The sequence below is a fragment of the Conger conger genome, chromosome 2, assembly GCF_963514075.1.
Source record: "Conger conger chromosome 2, fConCon1.1, whole genome shotgun sequence".
In the NCBI taxonomy this organism is placed as follows: domain Eukaryota; kingdom Metazoa; phylum Chordata; class Actinopteri; order Anguilliformes; family Congridae; genus Conger; species Conger conger.
This window is the reverse complement of record NC_083761.1, coordinates 68,694,059-68,713,221: the sequence shown is the minus strand read 5'-3', so window position 1 is coordinate 68,713,221 and position 19,163 is coordinate 68,694,059. Positions and strand designations below refer to the sequence as shown.

General features: G+C 45.0%; 1 protein-coding gene across 1 annotated transcript in view; it reads left to right on the top strand.

Moving 5' to 3' along the window:
* The first annotated feature begins 1,319 nt into the window (after window positions 1-1,319).
* Window positions 1,320-19,163, top strand: part of ube2o (ubiquitin-conjugating enzyme E2O) — a 28,630-nt gene continuing 10,786 nt past the window's right edge. The window contains exons 1-4 of the mRNA XM_061231305.1: window positions 1,320-1,781; window positions 15,084-15,143; window positions 15,586-15,696; window positions 16,791-16,888. Of these exons, the coding sequence (XP_061087289.1) occupies window positions 1,362-1,781; window positions 15,084-15,143; window positions 15,586-15,696; window positions 16,791-16,888 (689 nt within the window). The 5' untranslated portion in view covers window positions 1,320-1,361. The remainder of the gene's footprint in view (window positions 1,782-15,083; window positions 15,144-15,585; window positions 15,697-16,790; window positions 16,889-19,163) is intronic.

Here is a 19,163-nt window from a genome sequence, read left to right as displayed (position 1 = left end):
TGCCTCCCCTTATCACTGAATTGTTTAATTCCAAGAGGCAGTTAAACAGGTTAAAAGCTTTTTTTTATTTGGGCGAAGATATACCTTGTTTTCAAACATATAAAACTAAACAAAGAAGGGTGTTTCGGTGGCGCAGCCTGTAGAGCACTAACCACATGCTCATTGCGAGCCGCGACGTCGCCGGTTCAAATCCGACCGTCTGACACCTGTTGCATGTCCTTCCCCGCCCCACCCCACCCCACACCACACCACACACTGTCCAATAAAGCTGTAAAAGGCCTAAAAAAAAATAAGAATAGGCCTGATAATAGTTTGGCCATGTGGATTAATAGTATGGTTATTTTAATGGGAATGTGTACTATTTGCAGGTGTCATGATATACATGGTATAACTGTAGCTCAGCACTAACAACGTAATGTCCAAAATATGATACCCTCTCTAACATGTTTATTTGCGAAACCATGATACACCCCAGCACACAGCAGCTTACATTCATTTATGTATTAGTGTATTATATACGTGTTTAAATAATGTAACGAAATACGGGTAATGGGATCGGTAGCAACAAGAAAAAGTAATATCTGCTAAAATAAACAAATATATATAAACAAACCATATTCCAATAGTGACACCATGTGGCCAAAAGGCTAAATATCTCCCATTGCTGCGCCAAATGAACAGGCTCAAGCAAAAATATTACAAATTAGGATGTGCTTCATTAAGGCGTGTGAAATTATTAGTAGTTAGTACTCAGACATACAAATGGTAGTTAAACGATGCTAATTATCTTAGACATAACTCTCGACCTTACCGTACTAGCCTGCGCTGTTGGTTTAAATGTTTGGGCAGTATTTCGAGAATATATCAGTCCTTAATAAATATTTTTTGTGTCACTCAAAATTATTGGTCGACACCAGCAAATGTTAGTTACACGAGCAAAAAAGGTTTGTATTAAGCAGCCTATTACATTGAATGTATCTTTGTTTTTCCTCTCACAAATATATTGTAAAGCCAAAATGCCTTAATCCACGATATCCCATGTGGACACTTAGATTAATCTTTTGCGTTATGATGTTAAACTTTAACGTTACTGGAACAGCTAATAAATACGTGACTCAGCCGCTGTGGTAACGTTAGCAATGTCACAGTTTAGCTACAGCTGAGCTTGCTATATAGCACGCTAGCTACATGCGGTGGTCACAGCTTCAGCTTGATTCTCTTCTGCCGCCGAAGTACGCCGAAACGATACGCAGCCCTTACGTGTCGACGTAAACACGTGCGGGTGCCTGGTTACAGGTTTCTCTTTCTATTTTTTCTTCTCCATCCCTTTCGCTCTTTCTCATTCCTTGACAACAGCAACGATGGCGGAACCCGTAGCATCGGGAGTATCGGCAACAGACGCAGCATCCTCAGCTCCCACCCCAGCCCTTTCTCCGGCAGTCAGCCCTGGTTCTGAGCCTCCCTCCATGGCGCTCTCTCCCTCCGCAGGCGGCTCACAGCGACTCCTTTTCTCTCATGATCTGGTGTCCGGTCGGTATCGTGGTTCGGTCCGGTTTGGCCTTGTCAGGATGATCCATGGCGAGGAGGATTTAGATTCTGATTCGGACCTCGATGGTGATGGCGGAGGTGGAGGTGGCGGTGGCGGGGGAGGTGGTGGGATCGCTGGCAGCTCTGACACCGAGAGTGGGGCGGCGGACGCCCGGGCTCGGCCTCTTGGAAGAGGCTATGTTCGGGTGCAGTGGTACCCTGAAGGAGGAAAGCAAGACATTCGGGAAACGAAGGTAGTTCGCTTATTCTTTTCATTGAGCTATCAATGGAAGCTGATTTGACATCTTCTAGCTAGCAAGTCCAATAAGTATCTAGATCTCATTGTTTCCCTAGAAATCTGTTCCTGGATACAGGGTGCTTACAAGCTAATCGTGTAGCTAGCAAGCCACAAAGGTAACTTAGCTAGCTACTTGTCAGAAGAGGAAAGCTAACTGATTACATTTTGACCCCGATATTAACCGCTTACAGCTAACGTTTGTTTTGTTGTTACAATGTGAGAGCGCGCAGTTCTAGTCCTAGTTTGTTAGCTATATACGTAGGTAATTTAACGTTAACATCAATGCATCTTATCGGCCTGTGCATAATGGGAGCTAACAATATAGCGTTTTAGCTAGCTGGCTAATCCGACGCACGCCTGTCGTATGAGCATTTTGAATAGATAGATAGATAGATAGATGGATGAATGAATGAGTGGACTGACTGGTATTGGGAGTGGAAGTGAATGACCCCTTTTAAAAATGTCTCCACGTGCCCATTATTTTCCAACCATTTGTATTGACATAACATTTTTAATTTAAATGTATAGCTAGCTGGCTGACTAACTAATGTTAGCTAGTTGGCTTTAGCTAAGAGTATAGACTGCAGTAGATTGTTTGTTGCTAGTTGGCTAGCTAGCAATCTTAGCCAGATAGCTTGCTAACGTTAGCTATTGTATGGATGATTCACCAATGAAGCTCAAACAGCAACAAGGCTGAATCGCCAGTTTCATTTACAGTAAAAAATCTAATTTTAGCGTTAATATTGACTCGGGTCTTAGGCCGGCTATTTATACGTCTTGCAGGAATGCCAAGGTTTACGTGAATAAAGTCGCAACCTATCGAACATTACAATATTCATATGCTGTAAGCATTTTCCATTAAAATTAACGTTACGCTTAGCTATCAAGTATTTAGAAAAGCTGTTAGTTGGCAGCCGACGTACTGTATTGCAAGTTGTTCTCGTTTCATTTTCCAACGAGAAATGCTTTAGAGAATTAGGATGCAAAAAAGGCGAATTTAGCTGCTCGCTAACTGATTTTTGAAAGGTTTAGACCACCCCTCTGACTCCCAGATTTAAGAACAATGGTTGCAAGGCAGTGCGGTGGTAACGCCAGCTATATCTGCTATTACAGGACTGATATTGACAGAACCGTGCTCTGCAGCGGTGGGGAGGGGGAAAACACAGGATACTGGAAACGATTATAGAACAGCCTGCCTGGTTCTAGAAGATGCTCTTTTAAACATATCTGCATTATGTTGTGTTTAGCCTTGTCTTGTATGGTAAATGCGAAAAGTTCTAGTTGATTGTAGTATTGTGTTGGTGGTCTTGGACCCCTTATTATGTGCTGAGAATAGCACACTGCAGTCAATGGTGCGTGTTTGTGGGGGGGAAGAATGGCTCTGCGGGACTAGCCCTCTGGCGGGACCAGCCCTCTGGCGAAACCAGTCGCGGTTTTGGTCAATATCACCATCACCATCACCCTCTTCTCTCGCCTGTACAGAAGGGATGCAGTGAGAGGACATCAGACGTCATCGCGTTGATACTTAAATTAGTCCTTAATTGCATAAGTGCTAAATTGGTCTGAAAGATGATTTGGAGTAGTTACGAGTTTGCTATGTTGAGGCCTATTTGTGAACATGCTGACGGTCTTACTAACGTAAGCCTTTCTCAATTTGTAATAATGGATCTTTTATGCACCTGTAGGCTATGATGGCATATTTCAGGGACAATTTTTCCCAGAATCAAATTGACATGTCAGTTGTCATTAGATGAGTATACAAAAGCTCATAAAGAGTAATGCTCCAGCATATTATTTCAGTAGCGCCGCCTTTTGGAAATCTGTGTCTTATAGGACCACAGCAACACTGAAATGGTGAATAAGGAGTGAACGAATAATGAAAATATGTACAAGGCCTGAACACTCAGTAAAAAAACAAACACATCCACATTGCGCTTATCGCTGCGGCTGGAACGCATGCTTCTGTTTCTTTATCTGGTGGTCTTCAGTGGCTGGGAGGCATTGCACCATTCTGAGGAGTAACTTCTGAATTTCACAATCACAACTTGTACTACAGCTGCTCCATCCCCACTCATTTTTCTGTATGAAATGCAAGCTTCTTCAGTTTGATGGTATTCAATTTACACATTTTGTGCATCCTGTATTAATTTCCCTGGGTCATAAAACGACCCAAGGTGGTCATATCATTTCACTTGAAAAGGAGCTGAGCAGACATGTTTTCTTGAGATGTACGGATTAGATAAGACTTGAATCACCAGTGTTCCAAGAATGAAATAAATGCTCAAGAAACCAGACTGGACACACTCTGGGCTTAGCCTGACTGCTGGTAAAGAATAAAATAAAATAGATTTGGCTTTTAGTGAAAACCTTTACTTTCCTCTTTTCACACACAGTTCTAGGTCTAGATCTAGGTTGGTATTCCTTGGAAGATCTGAGACTTGAACATTTCTGAGGAACTTGATCTCCACAGGTGTCCACAGAGTTTATTCATCGTTAGTAGTCTGATCAGGCCTAAATGCAGTGTTCCACACAGTGATACCTCCCAGGTCCCGTTGCTTATTTGCGAAACTCCTGTTGCTGCTCCCTGATACGGTCTGAACATGGCTCAGGGCACTTGTACGGTTCAGAGCCCGGTGGCATCGAATGATCCGCAAGGCAGGTTTCGTTATGGTGGAAAAATTCACACTATAATGGGCTCGTAGAGACCTGCGTGGCTTTGATGCTCGGCGCATGGAAGGGTTAAAGCTGGCCTGGCACAGTGTAGGGGACTGTGCGACGCCCCTCGTGCTGAGATGCCATTGGTCTGCCGCAGGTGGCCATGACGTGAGGGGCGCGGCAGGCCAGGTCTGCCTGGGCGAAGACGGCACTCTCTGACGGAGCTCTCATTCCGTTGCAGCCCAGCCCTGTCTCTCTCCTCACAGGGGCGTGGGGTGTTTGTGTGTCGAGGGGGGGGGGTGTTAATTACAGGCTGCCGTGTAGGCTGGGTCTGGCTAGCGACAAGCAAGATGGGGCAGATGGTTGTTATGGTAATGAAGGCTTTTTGTCCTTCATGAGTGAGGGACGCCTCGTCCCTCTGTCCTGGAGCTACATTTTTACGCGGTCATTTTTTTTTACCGTTATATATACTGCGCTGTCGCACCTTATCGAACGACCTTGTTAGTTTGCTCCATGTGGACCGTGAATCTGTTCGACAGGGCGTGCGCTGTGCAACATGCTCTTGCACTGTCACCGTGCTGTTAAATTATTTGGGATTGAGGAAGATTGTTAATCTCGTCTACCCCCCCTCCCCAGCCTGACATGCTGTATTGGAACATATTGAACGCGCTCCTCGTTCTGCCCTGTCACTGCCTCTGCAGTGAAATGCGGCGTGTGGCTGACTGGGTCTTCAGCGTGCGCTGCAGATTGATGCGGCGCTGGATGCGTTTCGGGCCGGGGTCTGCTTCGCACGGAATCCATCACTGTCCTCTCCCGTCCCTCTGACTGGGCTGCTCGCTCCGCTGGCCTGCGCAACGCTGGGGAAAGCAAATCCAATAAACACTCCCAATAAACTGCAGGAGATGTGCAGCGTCATGCCTTAAACCTGCCTCGCTCAGAGGCTGCTGAAATATCAGCCGGGCGCATGTATGAGCGGGGCCCTAATTAGCTCACTAATTAGCAGCTTGTTTGAGGTGTCCCCTGGTTTTTCATAATTGCCAGTCGGTTTTCCTTTCTGAAGACCGGGAGGGTTTTGTGTATTGTAATGTCCCTCTGACTGATTACCGTAGTTTTATAGTCCTGGCTCATCTTTGGGTTTTCGCAGTTTTGTTGTCTCTGTGGTGCCTTTACCCTAAAGTTATTGGAAAGGAAACCTGACTAATTGTGTGGGTGTCTGTTGTGTATGAGATGTAGCTCTGGTCCCTGCATTGAGGAGTTCAATCCGGGCAGGCCATGCATCAAGATAAGATAACATAACAATGGGAACAGGCCATTCAGGCTAAAGATGTTTGCCATTTTTCTGCCCCTAAAGTGTACCCAATGCTGAGCTTACCGCTGGTAACTAGTGTCTAGCTGTGCACCAGGCGGGATGCTGTGTCTGCAGGGTTATGGAGTGTGGAGTAAGAGTGAGGGGTCCAGACAGTCTGCCTCAGCGAGCACAGCGGTGACGTAATGAGGAAGGGAGCGGGGAAAGGTTCCCTCCTCAGGGTAATGGATGAGCCTCCGCACACACAGGGAGCAGCCTCTGCAGTGCTCCTCCACTGCAGCTCGCCCAGGCCCGCCTGCGGGGGACAGACCCGCTCTCACAGAGGCACCTGCCAGAGAGAATCGCGTTAGCCCCCGCGGCTTCCCGCTCGCACTGGGTTTCCTCGTTCCTCGGTCTGACTGCCGCGCAGTGCGGTGTGTGCGGGGCCCGGGGCAGCTCTGCAGGATTGGGCGGAGGGGCGTTGGCCGGAGCTGGAGCCCACTGGAAGCTCCCCGCTCCTTCCTCAGGGCCGAGTGCGCTCCACTCCACACGGAGGGTGACTCACCAGGCCCTCCTGCACTGCAGATCAAACCAAGCCAGTCTGTGATAAATGCTTTTGTATTTGTTTGCTTATGGTTATGTACCAATATCTGGTTTCATGAGTATCTTGTAATCGGTGTCAGTATCTTGTTGTGTTGTCTTTGATTGGATTGCTGAGTCCCCTCACATCTAGTGCCACTGGCCCATAACCCCTGTAGTCTTCATTTTGAAGTGGCAGGTGGTGGGTCACGTGTCTAATGTCAGTTCAGAGTGCACCTGTAATGGAGGGATTCTACTAGAAGAGCTAGAATGCCCCCCCCCCCCCCCCCCCATCCACAATAGCCCCCCTTCCCTCTGCCTGAACCTGCTGCCTCCAGTAGTTCCATACATGCTGTTGTGCTGGCTTCCACACATTGTTATGGGCGATTTCTGGAAGCAAAACCAGAGAGCAGGGGGGAAAATGTGGACAAAAATAGAAAAAGTTCCTGAAGTCCATCATTGTTTGCCTGTGTCTTTGGCGGGCTTTGGGGAGTTGAGATTCAGTTTCTGTTTTGTTGTTTGGTTTTATTTTTACTCGGGTTACAGTTGGCTGTATCCGAGCTGTGAACAGTGCTTTTGTTATTGTAGCCTTCATGAGAGTGTGTGTGTGTGTGTATGTGTATGTGTGTGTGTGTGAGGCACAGTGGGATATCTACAGAATACAGATACATTACAGCAGTCCTGAGGTGCAATGCATCCAATGACTGTTGATATTTGCAGGAAATGGAAACCTTTCTGCTATCAGTGTAATGTAATCCCCCCCCCCACCCCTTTTAAAGGGATGTTAATTCACACAGTTGTACGAGTCTCTGTAAATGACCTCACTGTAGTCGTTTCCCGATGTTCCTTTATGTCTATTGACCAGGGTTCATGGGTCGTAAAACTTTTGGCGCCTCGCTCATGTCACTCGTCAACAAAGCCAGAATAATCAGATTCCGCCAACGTGACGATATCACAGGGGAGCAGTGACGGGGAGAGAGAGAAACCTGCTGTGTATCGCTGGAGAGAAACGCGCATGTTCTTCTAACTCATTGGCATTGATTTCCCAGCTCACGACGGGCAGCCAGTGAGAAAATGGGGCCCAGCCCGCAGCCAGCAGCCCCTGCATGAATAATAATAATTCTGCGGGCTTTGGGAGAGCTGGAGTCTCCGTGTGTCTGTGTGTGTCTGTGTGCGCAGCGCTGCTCCAGCTGAAATGGTTTGGTCTGTCCCCACCCCTCTTCGACGGGAGGGTCGTGTCTGCGCTGGGCGGATGCTGTGTAAAAGATTACAGTGGAGCATGCTTATCGATTGAGTTATTTTCCCCCCGGAGCTGCGGGGAGTAGTGTTGCAGCCCAGGCAGAGCCCTGGAACACGGCCTGCCTGTTGCAGCTGTGTAGCACCACCTGGTTAGCATCAGGTTCTCCCTGGGATGTGCAAGAAAGCACGGCGGGTTCTCCCGCTGGATGTGCAAGAACACTCGGCAGGTTCTCCTGCTGGATGTGCAACAAAGCAGAACCAGGTTGTCCCCAGGGATGTGCAAGGAAGCACCCAAGGTTCTGTCAGACACTCGATCCTAACCCCTTCAATCTTGAGATCCTCCAGACTAGCCCAGGCTATTTATAGCAGCTGTGCAGCAGCATGCGTAGAGGGCTCCTGCCTGCGTCTGCTCTCGCAGGGTGAAGGGGGGTCCGCTCCTGGAGCAGGGCTTAATCGGGTTCTCTGCTCTCGGGAGGACGAGCGTGGCCCAGACTGCAGTGGGGCGGCCCTTTTTGGGAAAGGAGTCCTCATCCTGGTGTCCTGTTAACGTGGGGACCCTTTGGGAAGAGTGTGGCCACAGACCTCTCCTTGCTAGCGTTACAAAGCAGCATTGAGAACAGGGTGGGACGTGGCTGGGTGCTGCTGGCGGTTTATAAAATCGGCTGCAAAGGGCTAAATATACCACTCCTGCTACCTGTAGGTATCTAAGGATGCCAAGGACAAACACAAAAGTGACTATTAAACTCAGCAGTTTCAAATCTGGAGTTTTGATTTCCTTTGTATTTGCATGAAGGTAAGGTCAAATCTCAGAACTGTCATCATGTTTCCTAGTAATATAATATCCATCCCACGATTGACACTCGGTCAATTTCTAATATTTCTGAAAAAAAGATGTACACCTAGGTGTCCCCTAAACTTCCCAGCAGGACATGCAAATGTGTATTCTTTTGAAGATCTGCCTCATACATGGATGGATTGATTGATGTTCCCTGGAGAAATGTTGTGCTTTATTACATTTATAAGACTGTAAGGTATTTTTTCTTATGGCACTTTTCTACTTCCTTAGCGCCTGCGAGATGCCAAATTTCAGTCTATGGCCGAAATGTGTAGAAGTCTTTATGTACATAAACCTTTACTCGGCAGGCGGGTAGGACACAAACCTTTAAAATCAAAACTATAATGCTCTATTCAGGCCAATAAATTGGTGCCTTTTTTATTTTATAGCATTGGTGCTAGTTTATATAGTTTACAACCATATATTGGGCCATTCCGTGCCAGCAAAGGTTGCACCATAGCACCATAGGATTTATTTTGTCTGTTGGTCGGCAATGATGAGATATACAATTCCTAAAAATTTATGCTTCATACATATTGGAGATATTTGCCCAAAAAGATTCCCTTTTTTTCTCCGGAGACGAATTTCCAAATTTTATTTGTGAATGAGTGATCTGAGAACATTAGCTGAGATGTATGACCCATGGAATATTCGATTTGGCCATTTTTGGCAGATATAGACCCATTCGGAAACCAATGTCAGAAATGTCACCCTACTGTCTACCACAGATATGTTCAAGTTACATGCTTAATCAACTTTTCTAGAAAAAAATTGCTTTGCTACTCAGTGGGATTTGTCTTTACAGCACTATACAAACAGCGTTTAATCTGTTACTTTTAGTGGCAGAAAAGTACATTTTTAGGCAAAATATCTCCAAAATGAAAATAGGTGCAGGTCCTCTGAGGTATGAATTCTACATACAAAATTACCGCTAGATATTCTCCAAAAATGTAGGGCTTTTCCTTACAAAGTTATGGACCTCTTAAAATCACATTTCATGCCACGATGCGTTTCTCATTGTGACACCTGGAAAATGTCAATGGAGAATGGCTCTATTGGCAAAACAAAATGTACGAGGCTCAAATTTTCAGAAACTTGATATCCTCATTGTTTACCAGCACGCAGAAAAAGACGAAAATCCAAGAGGTGCTTTCGGACAACCTCCTGGAGTTGGCATGGAATGCCCGTGTTGTATCTTTGGGCTGTAAAGGCTTTCTTGTAATTTTTCCATTGTTTTTTTGGCTGCAGTTGCTGCCACAGCTGCTGGAGATGTGTTCATTAGAATGGGCTAATTGGCCCCTCCCTGGGTCCCTGCAGCCACCTGCTGTTGTCTCCCTTTGAGGAGGAGTGCTTCTGGGCAGCGTTCGGCACGTGGAGCGCTTCATCATTTCTGGGAAGGGCAGTGAACGAGCATATTGAAGGTGTCTGGCTCGCTCAGAGTCTGGGTTTGTAATTGGATCATATTCCCAACACTCAGAAAAGTGGTAGCAGTCCTGTCTCGTTCACTTTCTTTGGAGACGTGACTGGTAAAAAGCTGCTGTGCGTTGTAATGAATTATGACCCTTCAGGAAGAGGATCAAGGATGGACAATTACTGCAAGACCTCCTTCTATCAAGGTGAAGAATCACCCTGTGATATAATATTCACATTTAAGCTATGAAGAGGTTCTCTTATCCAGAGCGATGTACGTAGGTGCATACATACATGTTTAGGTGCTGAAGCCAAGTCAACAGGGACCAAAAAATGGTAATCAATAATTGTCAGTACCCTATGGCTAATAGATGTAGTTGTGATGGTAAGCGGCAGAGGGAAATGGAGAAGGTAATATTATTAGGAAGCAAATTTAGGGGATATTTAAAAAAATGATTGGGTTAGGCGATATAGGTTTGTATTTGGTACTTGTACAGCCGGTATGCTCATGTGAAATGTTGAGTGTTAGGCGAGACGCGTAGCAGTGGGTCCACTTTCAATCTGCGGCAGAAGACTCTGATCTGATTATATTGTGGAGCTCACTGCTCCACCGGGAGCCGGGATGGAGAGCAGACGTGACTGAGCTCCCTTTGCCATGACTGTGCAGGGCCGGGCCCTGCCAGCACTGGGCTCTGATAGAGATTGGATGCAAGGAGCTGCACTGTAGGCTAGGACTGCAGATTAGTGTTTTATGTGCAGCTGTGGCCTTGTTAAATGTGTGCGGGCAGGAGAGCCTCTTTTCCCAGGTGCCCTGCTCCTTAACGAGTCGCAGACCTGCTCCCTGGAGGACAGTGACTCTGCATTTTCTCATGTCACTCGGACTCGTATGACCCGCATCAGCCTCAGAAAGCACTGTGCCAGTTTGAGTCATTATGAGTCCAGTCCTGGGTGGGGTATGTCTGAAGTCAGGGGTGGGCATGGGGTGTGTTGAAGCAGCGATGGGCGTAGTGTGTTGAGGCAGTAATTGGTATGGGATGTTTGGAAGTGTGGTGTGTTGAGGCGGTAGTGGGCGGGGTGTGTTGAGGCGGTAGTGGGCGGGGTGTGTCGAGGCGGTAGTGGGCCTCGTGTGTCGAGGCCAGACTGCGGGGTGTGTCAGTGTTCCCTGGGTGTACGCTGTGACTCAGCTCCTCCAGCACATGGGATGGTTGTCACGAGGGCCGCTGTTGTGTTGTCACTAAGCTCTGCGGTGCGCTCCTGCTCCCGGCTCAAAGGAGCAGTGCGGCTCCCGCCACTCTCCAGCCTGCATTATTCATGCCCTCCTGTTCGGCCTTCAGCGTCCCGAGCGATTCACCGGCTCTTTGTCTTCCTTCTCCCTCCTCCTGTCCCACTGCTGTGGGGCTGGGGCTGGGGGAGACGCCACTCCAAGCGGCCGGCTCGCCTCCCTGCTGCTTCTCAAGCTGGACGTTCCCTGCTCCTGCTTTCATTATGTGACCTCACGCGTGACCTCACGCTGACCCCGTTTCACGCCATTTGTCTGCGGTCTGTTCCTTTCACGGGACAGGACTGCGACCTTTGTGTGTCAGAAGAGGGCTGGGTGGCAGAGGGTCCCAGACGAGTGCACCGCGAATTCAGCCTGCCTCACACTCACCTCATGTACTTCCCTGATCCCTGTGATGGTTGGCTGTACAGGACCCATATCAGACACTCAGTGACGTAGATATGTACTGTATAATAGCAGTGGCGTTACTGACAAAAGAGGGAAGATCATATCTAAACGTGGTAAAGATGGACAAGGCGTGGACATGGCAGAGTCTGACGGGGTTTAATTATTCGGTATAATATAGCACATCATTAAGTGCCAATCACATATTGAGCGTAGGTGCTCTTAGGGATTCACTTTAAAAGCTAAATATTATACTTATTTTTTCACAATGGAGGAAAAATACCCCTTGGCACAGAGAATACTGATCTGGTGCACCAGCGTTCGCCTCAGAAAAATGGTATTTGTTGGTTTTCAACGTGGTCCTCAAAGGGCCATTGTGGAATAGGTGTGATTTCACAGTGAATTGCCCCATTTTATAATGGCCTTTCCTGGCAGTCTGAGCACTGAGAGTGTGGGATAATGGCCGCTTCTGCACTCCAAAGTGGAACTGAGACCTAAGGATATATTCGCTCTGTTCATCTGTAACAATAACCTTTAAAGCATTCACTGAATTCAGTCCGACCCATATATACATTTTATTTATATATACATATACGTAACATTTCCTTTTAATGACAATCTCATTTTTCTTTCCATATGAATACATCTAAATATACACCAAAGGCCCTCTTCCTCGTTCTCTCCGGAAACTTTATTTTTATTTGGTCTAGTTCCGAAATCCCCCAGGTGCACCTTTAGATGTCTGTCCTAAACTTGGTTCCTGGCTGGTGGCATAGTAGTGTCCTTTGAGTAGATTTTATCATAAAGCCATTCTTTAGTCAGCCTGGTCTTTTGTGTGAGTACGGGGAAATTTGATAAAAATAATGTTAATGATGTCAACCACAATTAAGCAGTTGTTGCTCGACTTAATTATACCTCCATCAGTAAAATGCACGACCCGCTTTTTTTTGTGCTGAGGGAAATGAAAGTGGCCAGTAGACCATGGCTAACTAGATGCAGATATCAGGTGTCTTAAAAAGATATATAAGTATTCCCCCCTCTGTGGAACCGGCGGCTCTAATTTAAGAAAGTCTGCTTTCCGGCCACACAGCCTGCCTTTAAGACACTGATGCATGTGGAGGCAGACTGCTGAAGGGTTCGTTAAGTTGGGAGAGCAGGAATTTTGGGTGGCGTTGAGTAATGACATCCGAAGAAAATGAGATGAGCTTTTCACGGAGTGTGTGGAATGAGGACCGGCTGAGCAGACTGTGTAGAACTCCTGTGGGGACCAGCCAATCGGGCCTGAAGTTCCAGACTCGAGTCTGAAGGTGGGAATTCTCACTCATGAGATCCAAAAGATACAGAACTAAATTGCACAACAACTGATTGCATATGCGCCCTCATGACAATTATGTGATGCTCATAAACGGCGAATAACCGATCCTTGGGCTGCCTTTGAATGCCTTTCTCAGTGACCGTATGTGCCGTGTTTAGGAAGCAGACCAATGTTTTCCTTAACTACAGGACATGGGCTTCTTAATTGTGTGGCAAAAGTGTCTCCTAGAGCACTGAGCTGAAGCATTACATTACATTATTGTTATTTAGCTGACCCTTTTATTCAGAGTTACTTCCAGTTGATGAAGCCTAACAGGGGCCAACGGGGGCTAACGGTCTTGCTCAAGGGCCCAACTGCTGATCATGGCTACACTGGGGCTTGATCCACCAAGCTTCCAGGTCCCAGTCAAGCGTCTTAGCCATTAGGCTGTAGACTTGAAGTTCATGATAATTGAGGTTCTTTTAAGTAAGAGGGGTTGCTTTCCAAATGTTTTTTTTTTCTTTTTTCTTTTTTTTTTTTGCATTAGTTTCATTATGCATAGCTTAAACCAAAGAAGAAGATGTGAAGTATCCAAGCCTCCATGTTTCCTTCTGTCATGGTTCTGCAGCGACAGCAGCCGTTTGACTGTGGCTGTTCTCCTGTCTCACAGCAGATCTGACGCCTGGTTCTGTGACCTCCTAAAATAGTTGTGCAGTTACACCTTGCAGAGTAATTGGCACATTTTGAATATGATGAGGTCTGTTCGCACAATTCATTTATGTTTAACCTTTCACTGAGCAGCTGCCAGGCTGTGTGTGTTTTACTCGCTGTAATCGTGTGCAAAGGCTAAAGTGCAGTCAGCCTGCCTATCTCCTGATCCGTGCACACAAGGCTCTTGCTTTGTGTCACGCTCTGGTGGTTTTCGCAGCCATTTACCCCGTCCTCACCTTGGACCGTGCAATCTTCGGTTCACGGAGGATGTGTTTGCATTAGAGGATAGTCACAGCTAGATTGCATCATTTCGCCAGAGCGCAAGAAAGAGCGCTTATGCAGTATTTCAGCTCTGGAAAAAAATGATTTTATTGTGTGTCCAATTTCGACACATTTCAGCCTATTGCATTTGGCAGAAATGGCTCTGCGTGGATTGTGCAGCCCTGGAATCAGTGGCATTTCATGAAGTTTCCGGTTCGTAATCAGTCATGACATTAATAAAGTCATCGGCCCGTGTCGGCAATTACTCTCCCCACACATTCCTCGTGTCCAGACATCTTTGCATGTTTTCATCACACTGCCCTGTGTCTCTGTGGCATCCTTCCCCCTCTCTTATGTTCAGAAGTCTGCAGCGCATCCCCGGTGCCAGCCCTCTCGGTCTCTCTACGTTTGAAGCCAGTCCACCACAGCCCAGCCCTTGAGAGAAGGGCACACAGAAGACAAGTTAAAATCAATACCCGTAATGAAAACATTGTACCTACAAATTCAAAACAAACCAAACTCGCTGACGTCTGCAGTTGATGGAGGGATGGCTCCAGACTGTGGTGTTGTCTTTGCCTGGTCGAACGCTGGGGGCAGTGTCTAATTCAGGGGGCAATTAGCCAGCCTGAGGCTGCCTGAAGTCTGCCCATACTTTGCTAATCTGCAGCCGAAACTGTTTGAGTACCGTGGCTGTATGATACGAACCTCACTGCTGGATTATTCAGGTGAAGGGGACAGGGAAAAGATTCTGCGGTTATAGCTACGTCTTGAAGTCCCTGTTTGGGAGAATATGTCAGTTGTAAACCAGCCCCTATCTTAAGCGCCATGTCTTAAGAACATTTAATCGCTTTGTTTAGCGAAGATGTCGATCAGCTACAGAACCTGGCGTAGGTTATTTATGAAACCTTAAGGTAATGTTCCAGCCCAGTCCTATCCCATTTCTCTGATAACAGAGAGATGCAGCTTAGATCTTCATCTCTGTGTGCGCTCCTCTCAAGTCATTTGAAATAGCTTTTTGCTACGATTTTCATGGTAATAACTTCTGGTATTAGTTTAGCTACTCTTTCATTTCTTTGTCAATTTCACTGGAATCTAAAGATTCCCTCAGTTTAGTAAGCCATGCGTGGCTGGAAACCGTAGTTCCTTGATTCTCCCACGTACAGTAAATTGTACTTGTAGCTCCCAGGTATTGGTTCTTAAGCCTGCTCTCCCCCGACCCCTTTTTGCATGCAAGCTGTGGAGAAGCAAAGTTTAGAGGTCATTTTGTGGATGATTAAAGAATGTTTCTCCATATTTATATATTTATTTATTTGTTCTCTCTTTCAGCTGAAACTTGAAGATCGGTCGATCGTGCCTAGAGACATTGTGCGTCGCATGAATGCAAATGTAAGGTTTTCTTCTAAATGCTAATTTTGCTGCAGGGCATGGCTCTCTGCCTCTATCTGAAAAATCTCTGTTTCCGACTTCCGAGTTCTACATTGCTTTATTGTGTTATTTATTCATATTCTTCTGATCATCAACTGCTATTGAGGGAATTTGTGGAGAATGACTGCAGATTCAGCTGATGAACACTACAATTCCTCCATGAGGAGAAATACATTGCAGTGCTTTGACAGAGGGATTTGCTGCAGTCATTGTCCAACGACTCATGATGCCAATCGTCAAACGTGTAGTGAAACTAAAATAACATCAAGAAAGTGTGAGACTGAGCAGATTGTTGTAGGGATATGGAGAAGGCCTTTTTATTTTATTTTTAATATATTTGTGTAACAAATATTTAAAAATGTTTTTATTTATTTATTTATTTATTTATTTTTTTATATTACAGGACAACCAGTGTGGCACAGTGATTGACATCAATATTGAGTGTGCTGTGAAATTGGTGGGGACCAACTGCGTTCTCTACCCCGTTAAGTGCAGAGACCTGCAACACATCTGGGTAAGACATGCAAGCCCTACTGTACGTCCGTGCATACATACCGTACGTAGTGCTAACGGTGAGATTCTGTCATGTTAACCTGGGTAGTGCGACGTGAGATTCTGTCATGTTAACCTGGGAAGTGTTAGCAGTGAGATAATTTCTCATGTAAAGCTTCTCATTGCCTGGCTTGGAGAGGAGTAAAGAGGATTAAACGTATGTGCACATAAAAATGTAACCATATACAATAAGTAGCATGGGAATGAAGTTATATATTCACAGCCCCTTTCAGCGCCTTTGTGACCATGTCTTTGTGAAGAGTGCAGTGCAGATAAAATGGAATTGAACTGAATTGAATTAAAGAACAGGGGATGGACGAGTTCCTTGGGTACATGGATTTCGGTGTTTCAGAGCTCACTATCACGGATTATGAGATTATCCCTAATTGACTGCATACAAAAAACCTGTATGCATGACTGACAACCCACCAAGCCTATCAGGTTATTTAATTAATATTTAGCATGTGGATTGTGAAATTTGAGGTAAGAATGAATACCACACTGGATTGCGTGCTCCAAACAAATTTAAATCCAGATGAAGGACAAGATGACCGAAACATTGTCATGAATGTTATTTCTGAGACTTTGTAGGACGCCACTTATGTTGAATGTTTAGTGAAACGCATTGGTGCAAATCTTTTCTGGATATAGTGATGGGCAGTAAAGACTCAAATGTTTAGCTGCAGGCTCCACACATTCTCATTGTACACTCACTGAACCTTGTTGCCAGTTCAGAGTCTTGGGCTCATGGCGTCTGTGCTGAAAATTCTTCTGACCTAATACATGAGAAGGCTTTGGTCAGGGTCTCCCTTAAGGTGTTCCTATTAGTCCAATAAAAACATTGTTTTCTATGAGCACCCTGAAATCTGATACATTTTGTGTTGTTGAATTCACATTTACATGAATCTCAAAAAAATGTTGCTGGTGAATTCTGAGACATGGAAATCTATTTATCCTCCAAACTGGGTCATTCCTGTAAATAGCAATGTGGCATGACGTATATTTCAAAATAATAATTACACCTATTAATGACCTCTTTTTGTTTTTTTGTTTCAGTCCTTTATGTATGGAGATTATATTGCCTACGACTTTTGGCTGGGAAAGGTGTATGACTTGACCAATCACATCATCCTGAAGCTGTCCAATGGAGCCAGGTAGAGTACTCTTCTCAGCTTCTCCTCTCAATGAGGAACAGCACCATTTACTCATTTTGTCATCATGACACATCTGGACGATGACACTCAGTGCAACCCGCCCCCGTCACTATGCTGTTTTCAATATATGCCAGTTCCTCTTGTTGGATATTGATTGATAAAATATACTCGGGCAATAACCGTATACATAGTAAAATTATTATCATCATTATACCACTGTTGTAATGCATGGCTATTTGCGTTACGGCCACCTTCCTGTCAGCTCCGATCAGTCTGGCCCTTCTCCACCTCCCTTATTAACAACGTGTTTCTGCCCCTAGAACTGCTGCTCACTGGATGGTTTTAGTTTTTTGCAAAATTCTCTGCAAACTCTAGAGACTGTTGTGCATGGAAATCCCAGGAGATCAGCAGTTTTTGAGATGCTCAAATCACCTTGTCTGGCACCAACAATCATTCCATGGTCAAAGTCACTTGGATCACATTTCTTCCCCAGACATTTGGTCTGAAAAACAGCTGAACCTCTTGACCACGTTTGCATGCTTTTATGCATTTAGTTACTGCCACGTGATTGGCTGATTAAATATTTGCAATAACAAGCTGGAGTACAGGTGTACCTAATAAAGTGATTACTGAGTGTGTATTAAAATATGTATACATAAACACTCAAAGGTCACATTGACATTATCAGTCATTCTTTTGAAACATTCAGCAGTGACTATTACTTTAATATTTGTTTTTTGATTTTGGCCAAAAGTATTTAACCCCATGGTCTCCCCAGTAAGAGACTGGCTAAGCCCACGGCTTGGATAGCTAACACAGTTTTTAATTTAAACCTTTTTGTCTCCAATTATCACTTTTCTACCCAGCATCACCTTGGTCCCAATGACAATACACTCAGTCTGGCCTAAATGGAGAGAGAGCCTGGTATCTATGAGCCATTTACCATTCATCAAAGGTTAATCATTTCTTCCATTCCTGTCGTCATTACCTTACCACAAACATTTGTGGGACTAGTTTGGAAGTTATATGCCTTTATGTGAAAAGCCATGCATGCTGCCATGTCTCCCTTTGGCCAATCATGAGGCTTTTTAACTGACGGAATGGCCGAAAACATAACCCCCATCTACTATGTTGGAGGAGATGATATGCACATCTAGGTCATGGTGTAACGGCTGAGCCAGCATCAGTGACTGACTGATTGTGAATACTTACTGTGTGATTTAGTGCCTCCACAAACGTCAGAGAAAAATCGATAAAACCTCAGCCTCTACAGCGTCATAACAGATGATATTGTCGCATTTATCAATATTGATGTATATGTTGTTTAGACTTCACTCAGTAATTTATTTTATAATAAAGTCCATATTGTAATAATTGGTCAGGTTTGTTTTTTTAAATTTTTTATCGAAGCTACTGGCCGTAAGATTTATTTTTTAAGTTTTAACCTTACTTAGGCTAGCACTCCTGCCACAGGTGAAATTACCACCCTGCTCAGATCTCCATAATTCTGTCATACGTTGGGCCATTCGATATATGTATGCTATTTAACAAAGTTATCTAGTCATGTTTATAACATGTCAGGTGTAGCTGTAGCTCACCGCCTCACTCCCCTCCTCTGACTGTTTTCCTGGGGGACACCCTGCATATGACCTTTTTCTAAAGGGATTTCTGTACATGCTGCTAATATCTGTAGGGCCTGGTGACATGCACGCATTTGGCAGCATTACTGAACTGCGTGCAAGTAATACCAGTGTAATGAAAGTAAAAGAATGACAAAAGATTAGAATGACAATGGATGGCGGCTAGTTTGTGAGCGGTTGTTTAACTGACAGTGAAGTGGTATGTTAGATCTATTGTACATTCTGAGCTCTATTGAGCTCTGTCATCCATCTTGTATCAATGCGTGATTCAAGTGCACATAATAATTATATCTGATTGATACAATCTCTACTCCCTGTGTGTCACCACCAGCAAGGAAACCTGATGCATTGAGTGAAAATGAAATCTGACTGGACTGGATTAAAGGAGATAAATAATTTAAAAAAACACAAAAAAAACCTATAGCATCCTTAATAAAAGGCATCTGAAATCCATGGTAATTTGACAGAACTTAGGGAAAAACATCAAATAACGTTCATACAGTGACTATGAATATAATTGGAGAACATATGATGAATTCAACAGAAGTCAGCCTTCACAACAACAAAGCAGTCATGATGAAGAGTAATCTCTGAACACTTAAGAGTGCTGTATTGCAGAGCATATTTAGCACTTT